This window comes from Lacerta agilis, chromosome 15, assembly GCF_009819535.1.
Source record: "Lacerta agilis isolate rLacAgi1 chromosome 15, rLacAgi1.pri, whole genome shotgun sequence".
Lineage (NCBI taxonomy): Eukaryota > Metazoa > Chordata > Lepidosauria > Squamata > Lacertidae > Lacerta > Lacerta agilis.
This window is the reverse complement of record NC_046326.1, coordinates 43,683,733-43,704,265: the sequence shown is the minus strand read 5'-3', so window position 1 is coordinate 43,704,265 and position 20,533 is coordinate 43,683,733. Positions and strand designations below refer to the sequence as shown.

The following is a 20,533-nucleotide window of genomic DNA, read 5'->3' as shown; positions in this document are numbered from 1 at the left end:
GAGGAAGGGAAAGGAGAATGTTAGCCGCTTTGAGACTCCTTAGGGTAGTAGATGCTGGCATGCATTTTAATCTTTTACTTTAATTATTTTTAAATGTTTTTAATTGAACATTTTTATCTGTAACTGTATGTAATCCGCTTAGAGGCTTTACTACAATCAAGCGGCATATACATTTTGTTAAATTACATATAGCTAGATGCACATTTTCTTGTGTGTGTCTGCTTGGCTTATTTTATCAATATGCAGGTACCTGGTTGCAGAAGTGTGTGGTCAGCCCATGCGGCCCCATAGGGACTGCAATGAGCCCATGCGGCCCTTGGGATAGAAAAAGGGCTAACCACCTCAAGGCTCCAGTCTTTTGCCAAACAGATTTTGGCCCTAGCTTAACTGCCACTGAAGCATTGGGTTGGGGGGCAGACAAAGTTGTTAATGCTTGAAAACCTGTGTGGACCCACAACCCTCCTTGGATGCGGCTGTTTTCCAAAGGAAAGTCTCTCTAGTTCTTCACCCTTATAAAAAGAAAACACTAAACGGCTGCGGTTTCAACCTGCTTCCGTCTCTCTCGACATCTGCCTCCCCGTGGTCAGAAAGAAGAAGTGCCCAACTTTGAACAGATTTAGAAATGGCTTTAAATAGAAAACGGCAGCTTCCGTTTTCAATTTCTGCAGACAGGGAGCCATCATTCCGCTCCCAAAGAATAAGCAGACACATAAGCATGGTTTCAGATGCCTGCAGACCCACACTCCAAGGGCTTGCCTGGTGACAAACCCGCCCCCCCCTTTGGCGTTTGTTTGAAAGCATGTCTGGAGTTACTTATGGAGCCCAAGATGCAATTTATTGCAAAATCCTCTTACAGATACTGGTGAGATTAGACTCAGGAGTCTATAGGAAACATTTTGTACAAAATGCATTCAGAGGTGGGAGGTCTTTTTGTACAATGCTGGCAACAGGCCACTTAGATGATGCCAATCTGGAAACACAAAAGAAAAAGCAAAGAATTGCATTAGCCACCTGATCTCCCCCAGCTTTTCCGTCTCTTAGGGATTCACACCCACCCACTGAGCTGCTCCCTCCTTGGGGAAAAAACTTGCCATCTTCTAGCAAAGGAGCTTCACAGCGGCCTACACACTTTCCTACACAACTCAGCGTCATAGTGCAAAAACTGTCCAAGAATTTGAGATCTGGGGCTATTTCCTAGAAACCCCACCAGCCAGAAAGTATTCTCAGTGTTAACATAAAATCTAGCAGTAACGAACAGAATCACAGAACTGTAAAGGTGGAAGGGACCTCCAAGGCTCATCCAGTCCAACCCCCCCCCCCGCCGCCATGCAGAAATCACAGCTAAAGAATCCCATCCGGCCCCTTTTAAACCCCTCAATGAAGGAGAGTTCACCACCATCTGAGGAAGTCTCTTCCAGCTCTCAGAAAGTTCCTCCTAATGTTTACTCAAAATTTCTTCTTTCAATTTGAACCCATTGGTTTGCTCCGTCTTCCATGCGACAGCCCTTCCGATATTTGAAGATGACCACCCTACCTCCTCTTCTCCTGGCTTCAATTCCAGGACTCTCAAGGGGGGAGAGCGCTCTTGCACTCATGTCCTGCTTGTGGGCCTCCTGGGGAATTTGGCTGGCCTCTGCAGGGACTGGATGCCGTTCTCGTCAGGCCCTCTTTGGCCTGATCCAGCAGCCAGGCCCTGCCTGCCCTTACTCCAAGGCCCCGTTAGTCGCAGCTGTGGGGAAAGTGTCTATCAGTCTCTCTCTCTCCCCCTCCTTACCTTGTTGGCAACATCTAGCGCGTCATAGTCTGGAGCAAGGCGGACATAGGCTTTCTTCTCACCGTCAGGCCTGGAAGGAGAGACGGGTGGTGTTAGCCCTCAAAAGCAGCGGTGCTGCACCATTCCTACTCTCCAGCCCTGGTGCACATTTGTTCCCTGGGATAAGTGTGGTGTGTGATGTTCTTGTTTCGGCTTACTTTACTACCTCGAGCAATTAGAACTTTTTTTTTATATTAAAAAAAATCAAAATCCATGCTCTTCCTCTTAACAGCACTTGCTCCTCATTTAAATTTTAGGTGTGTGCTTTGAGTTACTTTACACTGGCAGAGACAATCCTTCCCCCGTTGCAAGATGCTAAGATTCCAACCGTATGTTTAAAGAAAACCTTATTTCCAGTCCAAAACCTTACACTGGACGCTTGGTACCACCCTCTCTGGAATATAGCTATCAGGAGAAAATTGTGCATAATCTGAGATGTCGACAAGGACTAGAATGCCAGGACACTTTTTATATGATTTGGTGTTCCTTTTCTGACATATGCAGTGGAACCATCATTTTCAAGACGACCCCTGTCTTGGACAATGCTTGACCATCAGATAATATTCTGCACTTGGAATGTTGTTGTTTTAACTCACGTGCCACTGTGCTCGTTCTATGTGCCTGTTTTACAGCTTTGTTTTCCATCTTTTAAATTTTAATCTGTTATCACTTTTCTCTGTTTGATATACTCTGTTTGATGTACGTTATAAAATGAAATAAAGCTTTACAGACATCAAATACCCTCCCCTGAGCATTCTTACACCTCTGTTGATCCCTGGAGGGGCATTTTTTTGTGCATCAGTGGTTCCTTTGAAAGCATCACTTTCTTCAGCTCGAAGTGTTTCCATCATTTGCACAAGAGTAGCCACCTCTCCCTGCTTGCGTTCTCTCTCTCACACACACACACGCACACGGTCTCTGCTCACCTGATAAGCGTGTTGACCTTTGCCACATCAATGTCATAGAGCTTTTTGACAGCTTGCTTGATTTGGTGCTTGTTTGCTTTCACGTCCACGATGAACACCAGGGTGTTGTTGTCTTCAATCTTCTTCATGGCCGATTCAGTGGTCAGGGGGAACTTGATGATGGCATAGTGGTCCAACCTGGGAAGGAGGGCAGCAAAAGGGGGCTTTTTCAGTTACTCACAGAAGTGGTGAGGGTGAGAGGTCCTCAAATACACATCAGATCCAGGTGCATCAGTCACTATTAAGCTGTAATCACAACCAATCAGGCTTTGGTCGCTAAATCATCATCCTCTGCACCTTTGATCCTTGGCCAAAGGGGAAGGCCATGGGCTCAGTAATGGAACCCCTGCCCTGGGTGCAAATGGGGGTCTCCGGTTCAACCCCCAGCATCTCCAGTGGGGCTGGGGAATATCCTCCCTGCCTGAAAATCTAGAGGGCCTCTGCCAGTCTGTGTGCTTAAGATAGATGGGCCAACAGCCTGACTTGGTAGAAGACTTGGGAAGCACCGGAGGTGCCAGATTCAATCCCCAGGGGAATCTCCAGGTAGGGCTGGGAAAGTCCCTCCTGCCAGTGCCTCTGCCAGTCAGCGTAGACAATGCTGAACTAGAGGGGCCAGAGGTCTGACTCTGGATAAAACAGCTTTCAACATGCCTGCGTCGCATTCATAAAGAACTGAGATGAGAACATAAAAAGAGCTCTGCTGGATCCCGCATTCTGTTCTCACAGTGAACACCTGGGGGCCTGTGGGGAAACTCAAGCTCCCAGGAACAGCAACAGAAATCACCATCCATGTATCGTCATTAAGAAACCATAAAAATAGAGTAAATCTAGTTTTATCCTCCAAATATTTTACTAAAGACATTGCACTCAATTATTTCTATGGTATTTTCTATGTGTGAATATTTTACTTTTCTTCAGAAATATTGTTTTTTAAAAATAAACACAACTGTCAAAATAGACTGGAGCTGAGAAGGACAATGCAGAAACTGATCAGCAATTTTTAAAGGAAGACACTGTAGAACTCATTGCAGGAAGATTCTATATGCCATTAAAAAATCCACTTTTAATACATGAGTAGACAAGTCATGGGTATTTTGCCTGGCTACCACAGCTTGGTGGGCTGCGCTGAGCGTCTCTTGGGCTGACTTACTTGTTCCTCCTTGGCGCGCTCTTCCTGGGATACTTGGGCTGCCTCCGTAACCGCAGTGTTTTCGGCCTTCTGAAGGTAGGGGACGTCCGGATCTTCTTCTTCTTGTGACTGTGGACGCCTTTCAGGACTGCCTTTTTAGCTTTCAGGGCTTTGGACTTTGCCTCAGTCTTGGCTGGGACCGCTGCAAGGAGAAGAGAGATGAGGATGAGCAGGGAGGTGGGGGAAGATCCCATACAGCTTCAACGGGATTGTCAACACATGGCCTTTAAAGCCAATGCAATTTACTCCACAACAATTCAAGTAAAAGAAACGTGTGCTTTTAGTGACCTACATTGGGAAAAGTTTGCATAAACTAACGGGTTCTGAACTAGCAGTGAATGGTCAAGAGAGGTCTTATAGTTATGACAGCACAATGAAAATGTTGACGCAGCATCGAGATACTGTGGAAAAGGCAAATTCCACATTAGGGATCATCAGGGACTGAAAATAAAACTGTCCTTATACAAATCTATGGTGCAAATTCTATTGGAATATTGTGTATTGTTGTGGCTGCCCACCCTCATTTAGAAAGGTTGGTTATCCCAGTGTTAGAGGATTCAGGACAGACAAGAGTATTTCTTCACCCAGAGCAGAGTTAAAATTATGGAACTTGTTTTCACAGGAAGCAATGATGGGCACCAACCAAAAGGTAAAGGGACCCCTGACCATTAGGTCCAGTCACGGACAACTCTGGGGTTGTGGCGCTCATCTCGCTTCATTGGCCAAGGGAGCTGGCATACAGCTTCCGGGTCATGTGGCCAGCATGATTAAGCCGCTTCTGGCAAACCAGCGCAGTGCACGGAAACACCGTTTACCTTCCCACCGAAGCGGTACCTATTTATCTACTTGCACTTTGACGTGCTTTCAAACTGCCAGGTTGGCAGGAGCAGAGACTGAGCAACGGGAGCTCACCCCAAAGCGGGGATTTGAACCACCAACCTTCCGAACGATAAGCCCTAGGCTCTGTGGTTTAACCAGAGGTTTGGACAAATTCATGGAAGAGGAGAGGGCTCTGAGTGGCTATTAGCCAGGACAGCTAAGTGCACCCTCCTCTGAATAGCAGTCATAAGAGAACACAAATAGACAGTGCTGTTGTGATCATGGTCTGCTTGCCATTTGGTTGGCCACTGTGACAACAGGATGCTGAGCTATATGAATGTTTAGTCTGATTCAACAGGTCTCTTTTTATGAGAACAGGAAGGGTAAATTTATAGTGTTTGCTTCAACGCCATCTTAGTCCACTGGTAAGTCAGGATCTATTGGGTCACAACCTGATTTAAGAGTGGGCTACAAAAGCAACACTACAGCTGTACAAAAATATTTCATGAAGTTAAAAAGTGGGTCCCTGGGTGTCTGTTTGGGTAAAAGGGGGGGGACAGCATTTCTGAAAAGACCAGATTCTACCGATCTAGAGAAATCCGCTCAGGGTTAATAAAGATTTGGGGTGGGGGTGGGGGAGAAAGCTACCTGTTGCTATAAAAACCTATTTTGAAAAAGGAAGCCTACAAGCTTTCTAAAAGCCAGAAATTAAAGCCACTCAACAGTAGGTCAACTCTTACGTCACTTGCCAGATGGGTCTGGCTGCCAGACAAACACATAAAACACAAACGCATGTCACCCTACAGCCTCAGCCAGGGCTGGATGTCCCTCAATGCCCCTTCCAATTTGAACTGTCCTTAATCTTCCAACATTCAGCTTCATTAGGTTTCACTATTACAAGAGGAGGGAAATCTTTTTATCCCTGCGATTCCCAGAAATCGTTATTCAGAGGCACTTGCTGCCTCTGACCGTGTGGCTAGTAGGCCCAGGTAGCCCGCTCCTCCCCGATGAATCTGTCAAAATTTCTTTTAAAGTCATCCAAGCTTATTTATATTTTTTTCAAAATAAAGAGTATTTTTACTGTTGCTACGACAATTGCTTTTTGACCTGTTTTATATTTATTTTATGGTTTTGTAGACTATAAAATAAGGAACGCGGGTGGTGCTGTGGGTTAAACCACAGAGCCTAGGGCTTGCTGATCAGAAGGTCGGCAGTTCAAATCCCCACGACGGGGTGAGCTCCCGTTGCTCGGTCCCAGCTCCTGCCAACCTAGCAGTTTGAAAGCACGTCAAAGTGCAAGTAGATAAATAGGTCCCGCTCCGGCGGGAAGGTAAACGGCGTATCCGTGCACTGCTCTGGTTCGCCAGAAGCGGCTTGGTCATGCTAGCCACATGACCTGGAAGCTGTACGCCGGCTTCCTTGGCCACTAAAGCGAGATGAGCGCCGCAACCCCAGAGTCGGACACGACTGGAGTATACATTAGACTATAAAGTAATTATTTTTAAAAAAAGAGGGGGGCAGAAAGAAAAAAGAAAACATTTCAATCTATTCATTAAATGATTTCTTTTTTGGTCGACTTCCATTCCATGCTTCCAGGGTTTCCTCAAATCATCTATTTCTGCTGCATATTCTAATGTTTCTAATCATTCTTACATCCAAATGTGGTTGCCAATACCATGTCAGTCCCCCCAACCCCACTTCATCCAAGCCACCTTGGGGGGGGGCAGTGCTGAGAGAAGGGTGAACAAACCAGCAGCCTCCCCCTCCCCAGGAAACAAGCCCTTCTGTACACAGCCCCCATTCACCACCTCCACCCTCCCTATAATTTAGCCCCCTCCCCTATTTGAGGTCTGCCTCGCAGCCAAACCACTTCCAACTTAGCTGGTTTCTTCCCCCCCCCCCCCGAAAACCCTTCCCAACAGGCCCCCAGCAGAGAAAGTTAAATAACAATTGTAGGGGGTGAAATAACTCCCTCCCCGCATTGCAGCCCCTCCAGGTCCTCGGCTGCCCCAGAGAGGAAGCCCCCCCCCGACCCCCCCTGCGCCCGCAACACGAGGCTCACCCTCCTTCTTCACTTTCGGCGCCATCTTGGAAAGGAAGGCGAAAAAGAGGGAACCACGTGAGCCCCGCGCGAGCTTATAGCGCCAGCTCTCGCGAGGCTACGGCGCCCAAATGCCGCGAGAAGTCCCGCGGAGAGCCGCGAGCGGCCGGGCGGAAGGGGATTGCCGAGGCGGGGCTCTCGCACCCCAGGCCCCGGCCACGCAGGAGGGAGCATGCGCGCCACGAAGCCTCGCGGGGGACATGGAACGCCGCGGTGCGCGATGGGAATTGTGGTTTACCTCGCCTCCCCGCGCCCACGTTTTGAGTCGCCGTCACGGGCGGACCTTTTGAAATGAACAAGCAACAGATATATGTCATATTCATGGGGGGGGGGGGGACATGAGCAACATTGCATGAAACACCAAAATAAAAAATAAAAAACCCAAGATTTTTAACACTTTAATTGCTTTAACCATGACACTGTCATGTATGTATGTATGTATGTATGTATGTTGTTGTTGTTTAGTCATTTTGTCGTGTCCGACTCTTCGTGACGCCAGGCACGCCTATCCTTCACTGCCTCTCGCAGTTTGGCCAAACTCATGTTGGTCGCTTCGAGAACACTGTCCAACCATCTCATCCTCTGTCGTCCCCTTCTCCTTGTGCCCTCCATCTTTCCCAACATCAGGGTCTTTTCCAGGGAGTCTTCTCTTCTCATGAGGTGGCCAAAGTCTTGGAGCCTCAGCTTCAGGATCTGTCCTTCTAGTGAGCACTCAGGCCTGATTTCCTTAAGAATGGATAAGTTTGATCTTCTTGCAGTCCATGGGACTCTCAAGAGTCTCCTCCAGCACCATAACTCAAAAGCGTCAATTCTTCGGCAATCAGCCATCTTTATGGTCCAGCTCTCACTTCCATACATCACTACTGGGAAAACCATAGCTTTAACTATACGGACCTTTGTCGGCAAGGTGATGTCTTTGCTTTTTAAGATGCTATCTAGGTTTGTCATTGCTTTTCTCCCAAGAAGCAGGCGTCTTCTAATTTCGTGACTGCTGTCACCATCTGCAGTGATCATGGAACCCAAGAAAGTGAAATCTCTCACTGCCTCCATTTCTTCCCCTTCTATTTGCCAGGAGGTGATGGGACAAGTGGCCATGAGCTTAGTTTTTTTGATGTTGAGCTTCAGACCATATTTTGCGCTCTCCTCTTTCACCCTCATTAAAAGGTTCTTTAATTCCTCCTCACTTTCTGCCCTCAAGGTTGGCTCATCAGCATATCCGAGGTTGTTGATATTTATGTATGCATATTTGGTTTTTTTATGCATTTTTAAAATATTGATTTTTATGTTTTCTGGAATGCCGACTACACTAACTTAAAATCGCGAGTGGGAATGCAGCCGAAAAAGGACACGCCTGCGGAGACTTGGGGAAAAGGTGTTCAGCAGGCGCCTGTCCGAAATCAAGGGGCAGGGAGTTCCAAAGGGCAGGCGAGGCCCCGTCAAGCTCTTCGTTGCCTAGGGGAAGAGGCAAACTCGACCGGATCGCTCGCTTTCCGCCCCTGAAGCGCAAGGAGAAGGAAGCCAAAGGGAAGAGCCGCCGTCGGCCCCGAGGGCCTTACAATCGGAAGGAGAGACAGAGAAACGTCTTGCCAGGAGAACAGCTTTGAGCTGAGCCGGAATCCGAATCCAACGGGTCGCCGGTGGAGTCACCGTGAGAAATTGCGCGAGCATCTGAGCGTGTGCAGAGTGCAAACCTCACCTCCCTCGAGTCTCCCTGCGAAGGCGGCTTCTTCGCCCTCCGTCGGCGCCTGCAGGCGGCTGCTTCGGGGGCTCCGCCCGCCCCGCCGCCTCCTCCGCCCCCGCCGGGCTCTGAGTCACTAATCGGGAGCAGATGCCTCCGGCCAGAGCCTCGCCTGCCTGCAGAAGGTAAGGGGGCGCACGGAGGGGGTGGGATCGTGTTGAGAAGCCAGAGAGGCGGGGGCGCTTGGCAAACCGCCGAGGCTGGGTGGGTAGGTGAGCTGAGCCCCGGGACCTATTTGCTCGCTCTGCCGTTGGCGAGGGCGCCTCTGAGGTTACGCAGAGCGCCTTGAGCACAGGATAGGATGACATGGGTGTTCGTGGCCTCCGGGAGCCCCGGCACCTATTTTGCTCGCCCTGCCGTCGGCGAGGGCGCCCCTGAGGTTATGCAAAGCAGGATGGGCGCAGAGGAGAGGAGAGCGTTGGCGGCGTCTGTTCTGTGGACGGCGAGGGCGTCTCTGAGACTACGCAGAGCGCCTTGAGTGGGGCAGGATGACCAAGAGGAGAGTCACCCGCACCTCTTTCTTTCCCCGGACCGGACCAGATCCTCGGCGGGCTGCCCAGCCTCCTCCTCCGCCTGCGCCCGCCCCGTCTGGGCTGCAGGCGAACCTGGAAGGAGCGGGTGTCTCGCCATCCCGGGTCTCCTCCTCCTCCTCCTCCTCCGCATCCCCTGGAATTTCCGGGGATCGGGTTACGCGACCCTCCTCCTCCTCCTCCTCCTCCTCCTCTCCGGCTGCAAACTTCCAGCGAGCGGCACCAGAGGCGACGGGGCGGGCGGTGAGTACCAAGCTCTCGGCTCCGCCATGCCTTCCTTGCCCAGGGCATTGCAAGCACCCCCACCCTCTGCAAAAAGCGCCCCCACTCTCTCCCTCTTCTCTCCCCCCCCCTCCTTCCTGTCTTCGCCACGTCTTGCCCGCATCCAGGAGAGATGCTGAGGCCTGCCGGGATGCCTGCTCCCTCCCTGGCTTAGGAGAAGAGTTGAAAAACAACAGACGGCTTTGATGGGGGGGGGAGAGAAGGGGAAGGGCTCTCGGGCAGAGCAGCTGCCCAGCATCCAGAAGGCTCCCAGTGAAGTCCTGAAACTTTGGAGAGCCGCTGCTGCCGGTCAGAGACTCCTGAGCTAGGCAGACCAATGTGTCTTGACTCAGTAGGGAGCATCATATATATGGAAAGGCATAAGGCCACTTCTAAACCAGCCCTTAATCCAGAGCCAGGAAGACTGGAATCTTGATTTATTTTTAAGGGAGGGGCTATAGCTTAGTGGGAGAGTATCTGCTTAATAATAATAATAATAATAATAATTATAATTATAATTATAATTATAATTATAATTATAATTTATACCCCGTCCACCCTGGGCGGCTTCCAACAGCATCTCCAAGTAGCATTCCTGTCAGAAACCTTTAGGAGCTGCAGTCAGTGCAGACAGTATTGAGCTAGATGGACCAATGTATCTGACTCAGTAGGGAGCATCCTATGATTCCCCCCCCCCACACACACACACTATCTCCCTGCCTGGATCCAAACTCTCACAAGAGGTTTTTTCTTTCTCATTTTGTAAAATTTGTACACTCAGGCTGGAAAGCTTAGCGGCCTGCAGCAATTCCGTTACAACCGCCTGCTGCCAGCCAGGACGCCTTCACCCAAGGCACTGTTTTGGGGGTGCCCCCTGGATTGTTTTATGGGTGCTCCTAAAGGCTGTCCTGTATGAATGGGGAAGTGGGTGCAGCGCCATCATTTATTAATCTTTATCAATTGATACCCCACCTTTTCCCCCAGGGAGCTCAAGGTGGTTGGCATAGCCCTCCCCATTTTAACCCTCACGATAACCCTGCAAGGTAGGCCGGGTGAAGAGATGGTGCCTGAGCCAAAGGCACCCAGTATGATGGGGTGGGGGTGGTTGGCATTCCAAGCAAGCAGGTGCTCTGTAGTGCTGACCCACAGCCCTTCCCAAACACCTGCTGGAGGGCTCCAGGGGCTTCTTTTTTTGGTGTGGGGAAGTGTGCTTGCGACCATGCCCCTGGGCCCAGGCTCCAAGCTCTGTTCCTACAATGCAGGGGGTTGGACTAAATGTCCCTTGGCACCCCAACTCTACAAATCTAGGATTCTATTGCTCCCACCAGAAGCCCCATATTTCTCTTGGAGGTCTTATCAGGGCCCCAGAGCAGGTCCCTCAAACATCAAGGATCAGGTAACACAGAATATTCAGGGAAGATTTTGTCCGCGATGGATAACGCGCATCTGGTCAGCCCCTGTGAGAACAGGATGTTGGACTAGACAGGCCCTTGGCCTGATCCAGCAGCCTCTTCTTATGGAGGTCTATTGCGATAGCAGGACCTCCATGCCCAGAGACAGTCTATCAGGCCCTGTGGAACAACAGGGGAGTTGCTCTTGTGGACTTCCCTTTGGGGGGTCCCCCGGTCAGCCACAGTGACAGCAGGATACTGGCCTGGAGAGGCCATTGGCCTGATCCAGCAGGCTCTGTTCTTTATGATTTAAAAAAGGCAGGGAAAAGACTGCAGCGAAAGGTTTGAAACTGCCCCAAGGAGAAGGGCAAGGGGTGGTGGCAGCATGGACACCTGTGCTGCCCACTTTTCAGAAATAAAATCTGTGCTTCCAGGTGGGAATATTGGACAGCTCTGCGGTCAAACCTCGAGTCTCGGCGATGAATATCCTTGCCCCCGTCAGGCGTGACCGCGTCATTGCCGAACTGCCGTCGGTAAGGGGGCCAGGAGTCCTTGGAGGCAGGGGGTGGCGGGCAGAGCTCAGCAGCAACACTTATGGGGTCAGAATCTCACATTTTAGCACCAGGATGCTTTTGCACCTGTGGCTCCGCCCCTTCCCCTCTTGCCCCGCCCACCACTGATATTCGGCCCTCGAAAGGTTGCCAAGGAGACGACGTGGCCCTTGATCTGAGAACGGTTCCCCAGTCCTAGTTAGCCTCCTGCTGGCATGCACATTTCTCGCCCCCCCCCCTCTGCTAGGAAAAGAGAACGGAGGCAATTAACAGCTCAGCCATGGAGCCCAACTGGGGGTGCTGGAATTTCGGGGTGCTGGCACCAGATTGGAGAAAGTTTTGGTGGTGGGCTGTGTGTGTGCGTGGACAGAGAGTGGGGTGTGCGACCTGTATTTGGAGAGAAGGCCGCTTAAAGAATCATAGAGCTGTAGGGTCGGAAGGGACCCACAGAGTCATCTATCCCAACCCCCGTCCCCGTCCCCATGTAAAAACGATCTGGAGCCTTTTTCAACTGGCCCACTGCCCAAATCAGGGGGAGGATGAAAAAAATGAAAAAAACCCAGTCTCCTGGCCTGGGTTGGACTAGATGACCCTAGGGATCCCTTCCAGCTCTGATAGGGATAAAGCAGTGGAGGGAAAACCCTTTTGATTCCTCAAGACTTTTTTGATTCCTCAGCAACCTTTTTTCAGTGGGGGGCTGGTCCACTGTCCCTCAGACCTTGTGGGGGGGCCAAATTATATTTTGAAAAAGAAAATGAACAAATTCCTATGGCCCACAAATAACCCAGAGATGCATTTTAAATAAAAGGACACATTCTACTCATGTAAAAACACGCTGAGTCCTGGGCCGTCTGCAGGCCGGATTTAGAAGGCGATTGGGCCGGATCCGGCCCCCGGGCCTTAGTTTGCCTACCCATGCTCAAGAGCATCAAAAACTTTGAGGTGTGTGAAGAGGAGCTTGGATTTGCTATCCCGCTTTATCACTACCCGAAGGAGTCTCCAAGCGGCTAACTTTCTCCTTTCCCTTCCTCCCCCACAACAAACACTCTGTGAGGGGAGTGGGGCTGAGAGACTTCAGAGAAGTGTGACTAGCCCAAGGTCACCCAGCAGCTGCATGTGGAGGAGCGGAGACGCGAACGCGGTTCACCAGATTATGAGTCTACCACTCTTAACCACTACACCTCACTGGCTCTGGTGGCCTGTGAACCCAGTGGTTGGGGAAACTTTTTTAAAAAAATGCACACAAATTATTTGTTTCTTGTGAGCTTGTGTATGTGGTGCCGGGGGGAGTCTTTGCTTTGGAAGAGCTCTTGGGGGGGGGCTGCAATGAGCATATAGAGTGTGGGGGGGCAGTGCCGTAACTCTCCCCAGCCCCATCCCAGCCTTGTTTTCGTTCCCAGTGCTTCACCAAAGGGGCCGCCCTCCATTCCAGGACCTCCTTCCACCCCAAAGTGGTTGGGATGTGCCAGTCCCAGAGGACGGGGACTGTGGGGTGAGTATTTAATGCTAGAACATGAGAACATTGAACGAAGCTGAATGTCGGAAGATTTGGGGTGGATAAAAGGAAGTCCTCCTTCACGCAGCGCAGAGTTAAACTGTGGAACTCCCTGCCACAGGAGGTAGGAACAGCCACCAACTTGGATGGCTTCAACAGAGGTTTGGACAAATTCCTGGAGGAGGAGAGGGCTATTGATGGTTCCTAGCCAGGATGACTTTGCTCCACCTCCACAGCTGGAGGCAGTAAATGCTTCTGAATACTAGTTGCTGGAAAAGAGAGGGGTCTTGCGTTCGAATCCTGATTGTGGGTTTCCCTTTGGGGCATCTGGTTGCCCACTGTCAGAGCAGGAGGCTGAACTAGATAGGCCACAGGGCCTGATCCAGCAGCCAGGCTCTTATTATGTTCTTATTTACGGGGACCCTTGTCTCCTCCTTTAAAGACCATCGCCATGACCCTCCAGAGGCCAAATCCACAGATCAGTTATGGGCACAGAAGTCTATTCCTTTTATCTCTCCTGAATCTCCGGCACAGAATCATGGAATTGTAGAGCTGGAAGGAGGGACCGAAAGGCCAGTCTAGTCCAACCATCAGAATGCAAACATCGCAGCTGATTTGTCGGCATTTTCCTGCAAATTCCTCCTCCTGTTCATATGCAGTTTTGTCTAACATGAATATTTTTGCACAGTGGTTTCCCCAAATAGAATGCAGTCTTTTATGTTATTTTTCACGGGGGCCTGCATCCATAGGCACCATTTGCATCCTTGCACGCTTTACTTGGCTGGAGACCTGCACTGCAAAATTCATGGGAAATGTGAATTTCTAAGGACAGCTGTGTTGTTCACGTTTCAAAAACTGAGAGTCAGTTCATCTTTAAATGTGCAAGTCTCTTTCACAACAGCATGACGTGAGAAGGAGAAGGCTTTTCTATCCAATTTTCGCCACCCCAAGGGTAATTTTACCCACCTCTATCACACTTCACCCCTTTTATCTCCCATCAGTTGCCCTTTATCTTAGCTTAGATAAAAGCCCCCTGGCATTATGAACAGTTCCAATTAGGGGCGTCTCTCCAGGCCCCCAATAATTCCGGCTACCTTTTTCCTAGACATTAACTCAGCCTTTTTTCTTCTCAACAGGTTTAAAATTTCCAAGATCATCGTAGTCGGTGACCTCTCTGTGGGGAAGACCTGCTTGATCAACCGGTAACTCTGGGGGAATACCTGGACGGATGTGTGCCCAGGTCTTGGAGAACCTTGGGAACTGTAGTTTGCTCAGGGTTCAGGAAACTGTAGCTCACAGAGTTTAGCACCCTGAATGAACGGCGACCCCCAGGGTGCCCCACGGCTGTTTAGAGCGCTTTAAATGTGAAGTGTGGATTTTAGGCAGGTCCTTTTATGCCAGGATGACGAATCTGTGACTTCTGGCTGTTGGTTCTCCCCCCACCCTGACTCTCCTTGGGTGTTTTTGCCTGGCTGCAAATGTCTCTCAGAACGGTGCAAAGGGACGACTGCTGGAGGGTTGCGGAGGAGCACCCCCTCCACTTGCCAATCTTGAGCAGGAAGAGGCTGATGCAGGAGCCAACCCCCTCCCCCTTAACCTCCCTCTCTCTTTCCTTATCCTCAGCTTTTGCAAAGACACTTTTGACAAGAACTACAAAGCCACCATTGGGGTGGACTTTGAGATGGAGCGGTTTGAGGTGCTGGGGGTCCCCTTCAGCCTGCAGCTGTGAGTACCTGCACCCAACCTGTCCGTCCTGCGGGGGGACCCCTCCCTTGGCCTCCTTCCCCCGTCATCCCCGCTACGCGGAGAAGCCCTGCTCTGGAGCTCCGTGGCACCCGCAGCCTAACGCCTTCCCTGCCTCCCTGCCAGGTGGGACACGGCCGGCCAGGAACGCTTCAAATGCATCGCCTCCACCTACTACCGTGGAGCTCAAGGTGAGACAATGTGATCATCAGGGGCTGGAGGGTGTGTCTGTCTGTCGGTCTGTCTGTCTGTCTGTCTGTGTCTCTCTTTGCAGCAGATGGCTCCCTGGAACACAGCTAACAGGTGGACAAGCAGCCTTGAGGACTAGCACCTTACGGGGGCTTCCCTGCAAGGATATGCGAGCAACATTTGAAAGTGAAAAACTGGGTTCCTCTTGGCATTCTCCGTGGGTGGTGAAAAAGTGCAGAAAGGAACCTCTTTTGTGACCACTGGGGTCCCACCCATGGTGGAGGCTCTGTGTGCCGATGAATCTTTCTTGTAACTAGGTTGTGCTTGGGCAGGGGCCAATGGCACCCATGGCAGGGCGTCCCTAAGTAGGGCGCATGTGCGGCATCGCTATGTACGACGCATGCGCCATATGTAGCGCCGCCGCACATGCGCTGTACATGGCGGTTTGCCGGTGGCACCGGGATCCTCTGCTTGAGGCTGCAGCCACGAACGGAGGATTGTCCAGCTGCAGTGGCGCGCAAGCCCCTGCGGGGTGCCTACGTGTCGCCCCCCCACATGGCACGCGGGGCAAACCGCCCCCCCCGCTCCCCCGTTGTGATGCCACTGTGCCTGGGGGCTTCCCTTTGGGGCATCTGCTTGAAAGTCCCCCATCCAGCATTGGCCAGAATTGACCATCTCGAGAACATCTAAGCCCTCCCTTTCCTCCCAACCTGGAACTGTCTAATGTTGGGGGGGGGGGACTTAGGAAGGGGTCCCCTTTAGTCCTCTGTGACCTCAACTCTGCACCTCTCCCCGCCTCTCCGCAGCCATCATCATCGTCTTTGACCTGAACGACGTGGCATCCCTGGGCCACACCAGGTGAGTTACCTGCCGAGTCCACCCTCCCCAGCTGGTGTCAAAGCTCTGCTGTCAACTGGGGGGGGGGGGTCAGGAGTACGTGGCGGTGAGTTGTGCTGGATTGAGCCCCTGACTCAATATTGATTCCAAAACCAAATTGCACCCGTGTGACCCTACTGCGATTCCTGCATTGCAGGGAGCTGGACTAGATGATGCCTTGGGGCTCCCCCCCCCCAATTCCGTATGTATCGTCGAGAGATTAAAACAACCCTCTTCATTTTAGTACCTTTGACCCTTTGTGGGGAGGTCAGGGCCCCTCTCAGCCTCTATCCTACCTCGCAAGGTCATTGGGAGGATAAAACAGGAGGAGCAGAACTCTGCACGCCCCCTGGAGCTCCTTGGATATCAAGGCAATAGAAAGATAAGGAAATAAATAATAGCAGCAGTAATAAATTCTCTCTCTGTTCCAGGCAGTGGCTGGCTGATGCCCTGAAGGAGAACGACCCTTCCAGCGCCATCCTCTTCCTCGTCGGCACCAAGAAGGATCTCAGTGTAAGTTGGAGAGAAAAAGAGAGAGGGAGACGGGGGGGGGGGGCTGGATCCTGCCTGCCCCACCTCCCTGCAGGACCCTCTGTCTCATTCAGAAGGCATTTCCTGCAAACTCCATTCAGGGCTCATTCATTGAAGCTGCGCAGAGCCCTCCCTCCTCCAACCCAATCCAGGAACAGCTGGCCCTCCAGCTAGAGATCATTTGCATGGCAGGGGTGGGGATGGATGACCTCTGGGGATCCCTTTCACAATTCCATGATGCCCTGGGGGGTGGGGCTACTGATTCATTGAGGTTCTTCACGAGGGCTTGTAGGGAACAGGCACAGCCAGAGCTCCTTCTACCTGCCCCCCGACTTGCCACTCTCCCTGAGAGCTCTCGGGGTGATCCTGCCAACTTGATCGAAACATGGATCCCGTTGGATCAGCCCGGTTCAGGATCCAGCCAAATCCAGCCCTATTATTCATCATTAAGGGGGCAGGGAAAGAGGACACTTCCACAAACCTTGTACTCTCTCAGCCACAGTGCCATCTTTGTGACAGGTGCTTCACAAGGGGGTAGCTCTCTGCCCCAAACAGCTTCCAATCTGAAACTTACCACGGAGGGAAGCAGAGGCAGGGAAGAAGCGCTTCTAGCTGGGTTCCTGGAGCGGCTGCCACTGTCCCTCCTTCCTCCTGAGCCCTTCCCTTCCCTTCCCTCTCACAGTCTCCAGCGCAGTACAGCCTCATCGAGAGGGATGCTCTCAAGGTGGCCAAGGAAATGGAGGCCGAATATTGGGCTGTCTCCTCGCTCACAGGTAAGTTTCTCTCTTGCACATTGACTCTGTTCTGCCTCCACGGTCGGAGGCAGTAAATGCTTCCGAGTATTTGTGGCTGGAGGCTGCAGGAGGGGAGAGTTGCCCTTGTGCTCGGATCCTGCTTACAGGTTTACCATAATAAACCTCATCCTTCGTGTGCCTCCTCCTCGAGACGTCTGGAGGGTGGCAACATGAGAACAGGGCCTTCTTTGCGGCGGCTCCCTGACTGGAATGCTCTCCCCAGGGAAGTTTGCCTGGTGCCTTCATTAAACACCTTTAGGTGCCAGGAAAAAAGTTCATTTTTAACCAGGCCTTTGGTTGATCTGATTGACATCCTATATCCTTTTAAAATGTGGCTCTTTTGTGGGGTGGTGTTTTTGTTTTGATTTTATATGTTGTGATCTTTTCTGTGAACTGCCGTGAGACCTCCAGGTTTAGGGTGGTATATAAATTCTAATAATAATAATAATAATAATAATAATAATAATAATAATAATAATAATAATAATAATAATAAATAGACACCTGGCTGGCCCATGTGAAAACAGGAGGCCGGACTAGATGGGCCATAGGCCTGATCCAGCAGCAGGGTCTTCATATTGGCAGATTTGGGACAGCTAAAAGAGAAGATTTCTGAATGCAGTGCCTGGTTAACCTGTGGAACTCACTTCCACAGGAGACAACGATGGCCACCAACTTAACGGGCTTTAAAAGAGGATTAGGCAAATTTATGGAGGAGGAGAGGGCGGTCTATGGTCATTAAGGAAACGGTATCCCACTACTGCCCCCACTGCCCCCTCCTCTCCATGCAGGTGAGAACGTGCGGGAGTTCTTTTTCCGGGTGGCAGCGCTGACCTTTGAGGGCAGTGTGATGGCAGAGCTGGAGAGGAGCAGCGCAAGAAGGATCGGTGACGTCGTGCGTAAGTGTGCCCCTCGCTGCATGAGTCCAGCCGGCCCCATAGCAGGGGGGGGGAGGCTTCGAACAGCCCCCCAGTTTCCACGGAGGTAGTCCCACTTCTGCCACAGAGCCAACTTGGTGCTATCCGGACCTTTGTAAACAGATCTGTGTACTGTATATTCAACACTTAAAAAACAAAAACATTGTGCAGAACTTCAGTATAAATTCTGCACTGGGAAAAAGCCACATCAGCAAAAGTTCTGCAAGCTGAGCAGATCACCACCAACTGTTGCAAAAGTCATTGCACTGCCTGTTTTGCTTTTATTACCTGCATTAATAGATTGGTTTGTTCTCTTTTGGTTCTGTTTTTGTATTTTGTCCGCCTTGCTTTAATTTGTGTAAGCTGCCTTGAGCCGCAGTCCAGGGGAAAAGAGAGGATACAAACAAATCTAATGATGATTTATTATTGCAAAAATTACTGTGTTTGAAAACAATTTGTAGAGATGCTAATGCTGTGCTTTTTTTGTTCACTGAAGTTATTCTGTTTTTAGAGCTGGTGTGTTGTGCTGCCGCCGCTGCCTTTTAATCTTGGAGGGCTCCGTGCTATAAAGCAGTTTCTAAACTTGTTAAATATAACAAGTTTCTCCTCCTCCTGACAGTAAGAGCTGTTTGACAGTGGGATTTGCTGCCAAGGAGTGTAGTGGAGTCTCCTTCTTTGGAGATCTTGAAGCGGAGGCTTGACAACCATCTGTCAGGAATGCTTTGATGGTGTTTCCTGCTTGGCAGGGGGTTGGACTGGATGGCCCTTGGGGTCTCTTCCAACTCTAGGATTCTATGATTCTGTGTATTTCTTTATATCCTGCTTTTTCCCAAGCAGGAACTCAAGGCAGCTTACACAAAGTAAAACAACACAGACAGGATATAAAACACTGAAAAGATCTATAAGCTAATCATTAAGATAACAATAGCAATACCTCTCAAGTCCCCTCTCTGGCACTGCCCACCATTTTTTCACTGCATCTTCATAAGGACTAGAAACCTGTTTGCTTCATAGAGACTGAGGACTCTCGGGAAGCTTCCCTGCTCTTCTGTGGTTTTTCAGTAAACACAGATTTCTGCTGATGGATGGTGACAGGCAGAGTTTAGCCAGTGAGAATGGGATGGGGGGTGGGCTCCGTGTAGCCAAGGTTACGGCTGCCTCTTCCCAGCGATCCACAGTTTTGCAAGGCAAGCAAATTTGCGTGATTTGCCACAAAGTTTATTTGCACTGCCTATTAATCACACACTGGCATATATATTTATTTTTAATTAAATAATTGGTAGAGATGGGTTAGTTTTCAGGGTGTGTTGCAAGGCTTAGAGCATGGGTAGGCAAACTAAGGCCCGGGGGCCAGATCTGGCCCAATCGCCTTCTCAATCTGGCCCGTGGATGGTCCGGGAATCAGCGTGTTTTTACATGAGTAGAATGTGTCCTTTTATTTAAAGTGCATCTCTGGGTTATTTGTGGGCCATAGGAATTCGTTCATCCCCCCCAAAAAAATATAGTCCGCCCCCCCCAAGGTCTGAGGGACAGTGGACCAGCCCCCTGCTGAAAAAGTTTGCTGACCCCTGGCTTAGAGCTTGTGCATTTGTTTTGTTTTTATCCTGCACACTCTTCTGATGGCTTCATGCCATGAAGCAGTTTTAAAATTAGTTTAATAATAGGAATGCCTCTGAAATGTGCTCCAGCCCCCTCTCTGGCATTGCGCCTGGTTTTGCCTGTACCTACACAAGGGCTAGAAACTTGTTTTGCTCATAGAGGCTGAGATTTTTCAGGATTTTTCGCTCTGCCTCTTTCAGGGATCCACAGTGACGAGCGGGACCTGTACCTGACAGAGAAGCGCCGGAGAGCGAAATGTTGCCAGTGACATGGGCCGTACAGATGGGGGAAAGGAATTTCACCGGCCTGAACATTTGCACTGAACTTATTTCTATACCAAAGAAAAGTGTTGCTGTTTTTTAATGTTTTTTTTTGTTTGTTTAAAAAAGAAAAGAGCAGATTGCCTCATATATAGGACCATCACAAGCTGCTTTGTACTAAGTCGAGCCATCACTCCATCTAGCTCAGTATTGCCTGCACTGACTGGCAGCAGTGGCTCTCCGGGATTTCAGGCAGAAGACCTCCCCAGCCCCACCTGGGCTTGCTGCCACAGACTGAGCCTGGGATCGTTTTCCATGCAGAAAGCAGGTGCTCTAACCACTGAGCAGTATGTGATTCCTGCATTGGAGGGGGTTGGACTAGATGACTCTTGGGGGTCCCTTCCAACTGTATAATTGATCCTCTTCCCTAGGTGAAGCTGGTCTGTTTTTCTGCCCCCGGAGCTCTCCTACCCCTAAATGTTTCTGCCCTCATGGCTTCTTGTGGGGCTACCCAGGAAGAGAATCTGCCCCTCGGAAGAGCTCCAGCGTTTAGAGGCCCCTGCAGACGGTCCTCACCCCGCTAGGATCTGTCTTCTGACGTGTGGGAAATCGGCTCAACCTCATTTCTACATTCCATGGTTTCCTGTTGGTGACATCTATTCCTGTACCAGGACATGTAAGATAGTGCCCTGGTTCTGGTGTCATGGGACATGTCCCACCCCATTGGGCACAAAGACCCCCTTGTCCCCACCCCCACCCCAAAAAACCCTG

The 20,533-nt window shown here is 50.5% G+C and overlaps 2 protein-coding genes and 2 non-coding genes across 5 annotated transcripts; 1 reads left to right on the top strand and 3 right to left on the bottom strand.

Annotated features, from left to right (window-relative positions):
* Nucleotides 1-813: 813 nt before the first annotated feature.
* On the bottom strand, nt 814-6,946 carry RPL23A (ribosomal protein L23a). Its single transcript, XM_033172032.1, has 5 exons — nt 6,849-6,946; nt 3,929-4,109; nt 2,740-2,916; nt 1,775-1,844; nt 814-970 (listed from the first exon to the last, which is right to left on the bottom strand). The coding sequence occupies exons 1-5, from the start codon at nt 6,871-6,873 to the stop codon at nt 956-958; spliced, it is 468 nt and encodes a 155-aa protein (XP_033027923.1). The 5' UTR covers nt 6,874-6,946; the 3' UTR covers nt 814-955.
* Nucleotides 2,607-2,670, bottom strand: LOC117060436. Its single transcript, XR_004427994.1, has one exon. It is a non-coding gene; the product is annotated as a small nucleolar RNA SNORD42 (small nucleolar RNA).
* On the bottom strand, nt 3,004-3,076 carry LOC117060437. The gene has a single exon (XR_004427995.1). It is a non-coding gene; the product is annotated as a small nucleolar RNA Z17 (small nucleolar RNA).
* Nucleotides 6,947-9,327: 2,381 nt separating the features above from the next.
* On the top strand, nt 9,328-19,879 carry RAB34 (RAB34, member RAS oncogene family). 2 transcript variants are annotated; one of them, XM_033172243.1, is made up of 12 exons: nt 9,328-9,398; nt 10,401-10,459; nt 11,242-11,340; nt 12,759-12,850; nt 13,990-14,055; nt 14,477-14,578; nt 14,723-14,787; nt 15,592-15,643; nt 16,093-16,174; nt 16,875-16,965; nt 17,778-17,885; nt 19,703-19,879. In XM_033172243.1, the coding sequence occupies exons 3-12, from the start codon at nt 11,287-11,289 to the stop codon at nt 19,768-19,770; spliced, it is 780 nt and encodes a 259-aa protein (XP_033028134.1). In that variant the 5' UTR covers nt 9,328-9,398; nt 10,401-10,459; nt 11,242-11,286; the 3' UTR covers nt 19,771-19,879. The 2 variants fall into 2 exon arrangements, with proteins under 2 accessions (XP_033028134.1, XP_033028135.1); XM_033172244.1 differs by lacking the exon at nt 10,401-10,459 and having other exon boundaries at nt 9,334-9,398.
* Nucleotides 19,880-20,533: the final 654 nt, after the last annotated feature.